Genomic DNA, 9,304 nt, shown 5'->3' with positions numbered 1-9,304 from the left:
ATGTCCAGTTTTAATTGTTGCTTCTTGACCTGCATATAGATTTCTCAGGAGGCAGATAAGGTGGTCTGATATTCTCATCTCTTTAAGGATTTTCCATAGTTTTTGTGATCCACACAAAAAGTCAAAGGCTTTAGCATAGTCAATAAAGCATTTTCCATGGTGGCTGTACCAAATTACATTCTCAATAACAGTTTTGAAGAGTTCCCTTTTCTCCAGGTCCTCCCCAAGATTTATTTGTATTTTTTTTAACATGGCCTTTTTGGTCTAGTATTCTGAATATTTAATTGTTCATCTGTACAGTTAAAATGTGTACTTTGTTTTGATGAACACATTTTCTAACTTAACAATTGAATTTATTTTGGTTTTTTTTTTTTTGAGAACTAAAATTATATGACATTTTTATTTTAGGATGCAAAAACAAAAATGAGCAAACAGACAAACAAAAAACTTGAAATAGGCTTGTCAAATGGTGTAAATTCGTCCTTTCCATGGAAGCAGAAGGTAGATCAGTGCAGGTCATCCTCAGGGCCTCATAGATCCTGCTTCACTGCTGCTTGCACTCGGCTGGGTTTTGATCCTTCTTTGGGTCATAGTCTGGATCATTTTCCTCCTCTCCTTCTTCCCCTTCCTCATCCGCTTCTTCACCTTCTTCATCATAATCATCGTCATCATCTTCAATAGCTTCTCAAGGAAAGTATAACACTGATCTTGGGATTATACGCTCACGTAAAAAGTGACCAGTTTCAAAGTCTGCAGCGAGGATAGCTTCAGAATCATCATCCAGATCTCCACTCTCAGGAACTTCAGGAGGGGCAAAAAAATTAAAGAAAGAGTCATTAGAAACTGTTTTGGTCACAGTACGAACTGTCCCACATCCCTTGTGTTTCTGCTGCTTCTTAATCATTTTCAAAGTGACATTCTTCCCTTTTTTCCAATCTATCTGGCACCCTGTACAACCCATAATTTCTGGTCCATCAAAAGAAATGAGATCAGAATCATCTGGTTCTGACCTCATGAAATATGTCTTTGTCAACACTTCATTGGTGAAACATTCATTGGGTTCAAAGTGAAATTCTAAGACAAAACTCATAGGTTGACCAGCATCTGAGAACTTCACTTTAATATCTTTCAAGTGCTTCAGAATAGGCTCATCATGTTCCTGGACCATAACACTGAGCAAGTCAACATTCTTAAAAATGGTCAACCAAAACTCAGGAATTCCCTTAGGATCTTTTTCTTCATCCTTTTTCTCATCTTCAATCTTGGCCGTTTCTTTTAGCTCCTCCGAAATTTCATCTTCCTCATCTGGTTTCCATTCACATTCTTCTGTAGGTTCATAAATGGCATTAATGATCTCAAATTGCTTATCAAACAGAGGCTGATAAAGAACAGCACTCTTTCTTTCAAGATCATGAACTTCCTCATAGAATTTGTCTTCTATCTGTGCACATTTAACTTGAAGGTTTTTGAGAGCATTCACTCGTCTTTTAACTACCCTAGGCAAGCTTTCAATGTATCCTGTTGGTGTTTCTACCAGACCATCAAGTCTTTCTTGAAGGACTGCAAGAATCTGAGGATTTTGCTTCATCTGAACAGTCAGCTGACGTGCTTTGATTTTTGTTTCTTCACCAGTTTCTTCTTCTTCTACTTCTTCAACATCATCCAAATCTTGATCAAATTCAGACTGTTCTCTGTTGTCGATGTCTGCCATGTTGTACAAATGCCAAATATTTTCAAAAATGGCAAATTTCATTTTCCAGCTCAGCTCTCCAGTGGCGAGCGCGGGGAGCCGAGCGGCCCGAGCTGTGCAGGCAGTGACTCAGGGCGGCAGCGGGAGGAGCAGGAGGCGGCGCCGTGAGCAGATGGCAATAAAAAAGCTGAATTTATTTTCTTTGGAATATCCATAATGTCTGTACAGACGAGTGAAGGATGATTATCCCTATTTCTTGCAGGTTGCTTAAGAGCCTGGGTGCTTGATTAGATAAACTGGGTGAAATAAGGCATAGGAGTTTATGTCCTAACTTCTGGCTCTCAAATACATATAGTAAAACAAATCCTAAATGGCATTTTTATTAATGTGCATTTGGGCAATAACTTATTAAAATAGCTCTTAATTGTTCTCAGTTAGCCAGATCTATTCAGCCCTTCCAAAGCCAGGCAGTAACATTTCTTCCCCATTAAAAACCTCATTTTAGAACTGTCCTCGTCCTAATTCAATTTTGTGTGCCCTCTGTTGCAGACTTTTTCTTTAAAACAAAAACCTGTGCTAGTTCCGACTTCTCTGCCTCAGCTGGCTGTTTTTCTATGCTATAACTTTTGCTCTCTAACCCTAAAAGAGTGTCTTTATCAAAGTACATTATTTTTTATATTTTCTAAGAATGCTATGTCTGAATCTAGAACACTTAAAAACCACTGTTGTTCTTGCTACTGTTGTTTTGCCATCTTATGAAAAGGTAGTAATTTACTTAGTACAGTGATCATAAGGCAAAAGGTAAACTGGATATTTATTTTAGTGTATAGCATGGACATTTTCCTTAATGAAGTCAAGATTGCCAGGAGAAATATCAATAACCTCAGATATGCAGATGACACCACACTTATGGCAGAAAGTGAAGAGGAACTAAAGAGCCTCTTGATGAAAGTGAAAGAGGAGAGTGAAAAATCTGGCTTAAAACTCAACATTCAGAAAACTAAGATCATGGCATCTGGTTCCATCACATTATGGAAAATAGATGGGGAAACAGTGGAAACAGCGAGAGACTTTATTTTGGGGGGGCTCCAAAATCACTGCAGATGGTGACTGCAGCCATGAAATTAAAAGATGCTTGCTTCTTGCAAGAAAAGTTATGACAAACCTAGAAAGCATATTAAAAAGCAGAGACATTACTTTGCCAACAAAGGTCCCTCTAGTCAAACTATGGTTTTTCCAGTAGTCATGCATGGATGTGAGAGTTGGACTATAAAGAAAGCTGAGTGCTGAAGCACTGATGCTTTTGAACTGTGGTGTTGGAAAAGACTCTTGAGAGTCCCTTGGACAGAGAGGAGATCAAACCAGTCCATCCTAAAGGAAATCAATTCTGAATATTCATTGGAAGGACTGATGCTGAAGCTGAAACTCCAATACTTTGGCCACCTCATGTGAAGAACTGACTCGTTGGAAAAGACCCTGATGCTGGGGAAGATTGAAGGCAGGAGGAGAAGGGGATAAAAGAAGATGAGATGGTTGGATGGCATCACTGACTCAATGGACATGAGTCTGAGCAAGCTCTGGAAGTTGGTGATGGACACGGAAGCCTGGCATGCTGCAGTCCATGGGGTCACAAATAGCTGGACACTACTGAGCGACTGAACTGAACTGAAGTCTAAAAACTATCATAACATGAGGAGTTTAGGCAAGTATTTATCAACATTGAAAATAATTAATGAGCACAGAAAGCAAATATTTACTTTTTTTCTGGAAGTTTTACCACCAAATCAAATATTGAATTATCAGAGGCAAGGTGGAAAAGGTTCTGATATTGGGAACAACTAGTCTTGTTTCATCTCCTCCTTCTGCCTGAATGCAAGAGATCAGAGATTCAGCACAAGTCCCTCCTATCACTTGCCAGGTGTTGAGAGGACAAAAGGGAGAGCTTGACACTCAGAAGGTCACCTGATATTGGAGAGCAGCATTAGCCTCTTCTCCATATTTTCCCCTCCACATGGGTTGATAATTCATTTGGGGGCAAAGAGTAGGAGGAATAACAAAACCCAATCTGCAATCTTTTTTCCCAGCACTGTTTATAGGAGGCTTGAATTTTCTGTGTTGTTTAGATGAGTGTTCAGTATAATAAAGCATGCTTTAGTTCTCATTTAGCTATAAATCCTTGTCTATGTGTTTCACAAGCCATTGTCTCAGAAGGATGGAGGGTAAGAGTCATCAAGAACCCTTGTTCCTATCAAATGCCCTTCAAATTTCTCTCTGCCAAGATTTATCCTTCCATCATGAACTCTTCTCAGCTCCTCCTTCCATAAAGTGGATAAATCCTGATAGAATTTTTTGGTGGCATTTATATAACATTTTGTTACATGTATTTTTATAGACTTTATTTTTTTAGAGCAGTTTTAGGTTTGTAAAAACTTGAAAACTTGAGCAGAAAGTTCATAGAGTTCCCAAATAGCCCCTGTTCTACACATGCACAACCTCCTCTACTATCAATATCCTGAATCAGAATGTTACATTCGTTATAATGGGTTAACCTTCATTGACACCTTATCATCCAAAATCCATAGTTTATATTAAGAGTCAATCCTGATGTGGTACATTCTGGTTTTGACAAGTACAGAATGTATCCACCAATCTAGTAGTATACAGAGTAGTTTCATTGACCTAAAGTACATTTTAATTGTCTTACTCCCCTTATATTTTGGGTTTCCCTCATAGCTCAGTTGGTAAAGAATCTGCCTGCAATGCAAGAGACCCAGGTTCGATTCCTGGGTCGGAAAGATCCCTTGGAGAAGGAAATGGAAACTCACTCCAGTATTCTTGCCTGGAGAATCCCATGGACAGAGGAGCCTGGCAGGCTACAGTCCATGGTGTCACAAGAGTCAGACACGACTTAGCGACTAAACCACCACCACCACCCCTTATATTAGTAATATAAAATTCTTAAGGAGTGGCTGTTTACTAAATTATCACTTATAATGTACAAAAATTAAAGACATTTTTATTTTCCTCAATTTTTATAACTTCTTGCCTTTCTTCATAGTAATTGATATGCTCTTTGGGAGACATTAATGAGGGAAACGCCAATTTTACATGCAGCGTGAGTAGGAAATATTCAGTCCTCCTGTGTGTTCTTCCTTTACCGCCACAATACTACCACACTCACAACATTTCTGATACCAGTTTTCTTCCACAACAAGCAATTGTTTGTTACACCAACTATGTGTCCTACAGTTCAGTTCAGTTCAGTTGCTCAGTCGTGTCTGACTTTTTGCCACTCCATGAATCGCAGCACGCCAGGCCTCCCTGTCCATCACCAACTCCTGCAGTTCACTCAGACTCACATCCATCGAGTCCTTGATGCCATCCAACCATCTCATCCTCTGTCGTCCCCTTCTCCTCCTGCCCCCAATCCCTCCCAGCATCAGGGTCTTTTCCAATGAGTCAACTCTTCGCATGACGTGGCCAAAGTACTGGAGTTTCAGCTTTAGCATCATTCCTTCCAAAGAAATCCCACGGTTGATCTCCTTCAGAGTGGACTGGTTGGATCTCCTGCAGTCCAAGGGACTATCAAGAGTCTTCTCCAATACCACAGTTCAAAAGCATCAATTCTTCAGTGCTCAGCCTTGTTCACAGTCCAATTCTCACATCCATACATGACTACTGGAAAAACAATAGCCTTGACTAGATGGACCTTAGTCAGCAAAGTAATGTCTCTGCTTTGAATATGCTATCTAGGTTGGTCATAACTTTTCTTCCAAGGAGTAAGCGTCTTTTAATTTCATGGCTGCAGTCACCATCTACAGTGATTTTGGACCAAAATAATAATAATAATAAAGTCTGACACTGTTTCCACTGGTTTCCCATCTATTTCCCATAAAGTGATGGGACCAGATGCCATGATCTTAGCTTTCTGAATGTTGACCTTTAAGCCAACTTTTTCACTCTCCACTTTCACTTTCATCAGGAAGCTTTTTAGTTCCTCTTCACTTTATGCCATAAGGGTGGTGTCATCTGCATATCTGAGGTTATTGATATTTCTCCTGGCAATCTTGATGCCAGCTTGTGCTTCCTCCAGCCCAGCGTTTCTCATGATGTACTCTGCATATAAGATAAATAGCAGGGAGACAATATGCAGCCTTGACATACTCCTTTTCCTATTTGAAACCAGTCTGTTGTTCCCTGTCCAGTTCTAAGTGTTGCTTCCTGACCTGCATACAGATTTCTCAGGAGGCAGGTTAGGTGGTCTGGTATTCCCATCTCTCTCAAAATATTCCACAGTTTATTGTGATCCACACGGTCAAAGGCTTTGGCATAGTCAATAAAGCAGAAATAGATGTTTTTCTGGAACTCTCTTGCTTTTTCCATGATTCAGTGGATGTTGGCAATTTGATCTCTGGTTCCTTTGCCTTTTCTAAATCCAGCTTGAACAACTGGAAGTTCACGGTTCACCTATTGCTGAAGCCTGGCTTGGAGAATTTTGAGCCTTACTTTACTAGCATGTGAGATGAATGCAATTGTGCAGTAGTTTGAGCATTCTTTGGCATTGCCTTTCTTTGGAATTGGAATGAAAACTGGCCTTTTCCAGTCCTGTGGCCACTGCTGACTTTTCCAAATTTGCTGGCATATTGAGTGCAGCACCTTCGCAGCATCATCTTTCAGGATTTGAAATATCTCAACTGGAACGCCATCACCTCCACTAGCTTTGTTCGTAGTGATGCTTTCTAAGGCCCGCTTGACTTCACATTCCAGGATGTCTGGCTCTAGATGAGTGATCACACCATCATGATTATCTGGGTTGTGAAGATCTTTTTTTGTACAGCTCTGTGTATTCTTGCCACCTCTTCTTAATATCTTCTGCTTCTGTTAGGTCCAGACCATTTCTGTCCTTTATCGAGCCCATCTTTGCATGAAATGTTCCCTTGGTATCTCTAATTTTCTTGAAGAGATCTCTAGTCTTTCCCATTCTGTTCTTTTCCTCTATTTCTTTGCATTGATCGCTGAAGAAGGCTTTCTTATCTCTTCTTGCTATTCTTTGGAACTCTGCATTCAGATGCTTATATCTTTCCTTTTCTCCTTTGCTTTTCACTTCTCTTCTTTTCACAGCTATTTGTAAGGCCTCCCCAGACAGCCATTTTGGTTTTTTGCATTTCTTTTCCATGGGGATGGTCTTGATCCCTGTCTCCTGTACAATGTCATGAACCTCCATCCATAGTTCATCAGGCACTCTATCTATCAGATCTAGTCCGTTAAATCTATTTCTCACTTCCACTGTATAATCATAAGGGATTTGATTTAGGTCATACCTGAATGGTCTAGCGGTTTTCCCTACTTTCTTCAATTTAAGTCTGAATTTGGCAATAAGGAGTTCATGATCTGAGCCACAGTCAGCTCCTGGTCTTGTTTTTGTTGACTGTATGGAGCTTCTCCATCTTTGGCTGCAAAGAATATAATCAATCTGATTTTGGTGTTGACCATCTGGTTATGTCCACATGTAGAATCTTCTCTTGTGTTGTTGGAAGAGGGTGTTTGCTATGACCAGTGCATTTTCTTGGCAAAACTCTATTAGTCTTTGCCCTGCTTCATTCCGTATTCCAAGGCCAAATTTGCCTGTTACTCCAGGTGTTTCTTGACTTCCTACATTTGCATTCCAGTCCCCTATAATGAAAAGGACATCTTTTTTGGGTGTTAGTTCTAAAAGGTCTTGTAGGTTCAACTTCAGCTTCTTGAGCATTACTGGTTGAGGCATAGACAAGGATTACTGTGATATTGAAAGGTTTGCCTTGGAAACGAACAGAAATCATTCTGTTGTTGAGATTGCATCCAAGTACTGCATTTCAGACTCTTTTGTTGACCATGATGGCTACTCCATTTCTTCTGAGGGATTCCTGCCCACAGTAGTAGATATAATGGTCATCTGAGTTAAATTCACCCATTCCAGTCCATTTTAGTTCGCTGATTCCTAGAATGTCAACGTTCACTCTTGCCATCTCCTGTTTGACCACTTCCAATTTGCCTTGATTCATGGACCTGACATTCCAGGTTCCTATGCAGTATTGCTCTTTACAGCATCAGACCTTGCTTCTATCACCAGTCACATCCACAGCTGGGTATTGTTTTTACTTTGGCTCCATCCCTTCATTCTTTCTGCAGTTATTTCTCCATTGATCTCCAGTAGCATATTGGGCACCTACTGGCCTGGGGAGTTCCTCTTTCAGTATCCTATCATTTTGCCTTTTGATACTGTTCAAGCAGTTCTCAAGGCAAGAATACTGAAGTGATTTGCTATTCTCTTCTCCAGTGGACCACATTGTGTCAGACCTCTCCACCATGACCCGCCCATCTTGGGTTGCCCCACGGGCATGGCTTAGTTTCATTGAGTTAGACAGGGCTTTTGTCCTAATGCTGCCTCAGCTGCGACTGGCACACTAAGTGCTGGCGGCTGCGACCGGTGCACTAAGCATGGCAGAGAGGAGCTACCCCACGTCTGAGGTCAAGGGCAGAAGCTGGGAGGACCCCATGCCCGAAGGGCAGCGGCCAAAAAGAGTTACCCCACGTCCGAGGTCAGGGACAGCGGCCAAGAATGCCAGGCGCAGGAATGGTCGAGAGGAGCTACCCCCTGTCCGAGGCCAGGGGTGGCGGCCAAGGGGAGCTATCCCATGTCCCAGGCCAGGGGCAGCGGCCGGGAGGAGCAACCCCATGCCCAAGGCCAGGGGCGGTGGCCAAGAGGAGCAACCCCACATCCAAGGAGCGGTGGCTGCGCAGGTGCAGGAGGGCCTAGTCGAGCTATCCCACGTTGAAGGTCAGGAAGGGCGGCAGTGAGGAGATACCCTTCGTCCAAGGTAAGGTACAGCGGCTGCGCTTTGCTGGAGCAGAAGAGATACCCAACGCCCAAGGTAAGAGAAACCCAAGTAAGATGGTAGGTGTTGCAAGAGGGCATCAGAGGGCAGACACACTGAAACCATACTCACAGAAAACTAGTCAGTCTAATCACACTAGGACCACTGCTGCTGCTGCTAAGTTGCTTCAGTCGTGTCCGACTCTATGCAACCCCATAGACGGCAGCCCACCAGGCTCCCCCGTCCCTGAGATTCTCCAGGCAAGAACACTGGAGTGGGTTGCCATTTCTTTTTCCAATGCATGAAAGTGAAAAGTGAAAGTGAAGTCACTGAGTCGTGTCCAACTCTCAGCGACTCCATGGACTGCAGGCTTCCAGGCTCCTCTGTCCATGGGATTTTCCAGGCAAGAGTTCTGGAGTGGGGTGCCATTGCCTTCTCCAACTAGGACCACAGCCTTGTCTAACTCAATGTGTCTTACAATTTGACTCAATTCTGACACTTTCTACCTGGCAATACCCTCAGATCCCACGGGTTAAGGGCTCATTCCCACAAGATTGCCCCCTGGTTCAGATCCCAATTGCAAGGAGTATTTATCTAGATTTTTGACAATTTCTGTCTGAGTTGGCTAAAAATAGGAAGTTACCATAATCTCCACCCTCTTGGATTTGATTATTTGCTGGAACAGTTCACATAACTCAGAGAAACACTTACTTACACTTATCAATTTATTATATAATATTATAACATTATATAATAAAGG

General features: G+C 41.9%; 1 protein-coding gene across 1 annotated transcript; it reads right to left on the bottom strand.

Moving 5' to 3' along the window:
* Nucleotides 1–381: 381 nt before the first annotated feature.
* Nucleotides 382–1,870, bottom strand: LOC120877770 (nucleosome assembly protein 1-like 1). The gene has a single exon (XM_040260150.1). The coding sequence runs from the start codon at nucleotides 1,751–1,753 to the stop codon at nucleotides 686–688; it is 1,068 nt and encodes a 355-aa protein (XP_040116084.1). The 5' UTR covers nucleotides 1,754–1,870; the 3' UTR covers nucleotides 382–685.
* Between the last annotated feature and the right edge of the window lie 7,434 nt (nucleotides 1,871–9,304).

Source organism: Oryx dammah, unplaced genomic scaffold (genome assembly GCF_014754425.2).
Source record: "Oryx dammah isolate SB20612 unplaced genomic scaffold, SCBI_Odam_1.1 HiC_scaffold_18, whole genome shotgun sequence".
NCBI classification, from domain to species: Eukaryota; Metazoa; Chordata; class Mammalia; order Artiodactyla; family Bovidae; genus Oryx; species Oryx dammah.
The sequence above is the reverse complement of the archived record's forward strand: the minus strand, read 5'-3'. Positions and strand labels throughout refer to the sequence as shown.

Bases quoted from the DNA above. Each gene is read 5' to 3' on its own strand.
- LOC120877770 (XM_040260150.1), bottom strand. From the start codon at position 1,753: ATGAAATTTGCCATTTTTGAAAATATTTGGCATTTGTACAACATGGCA.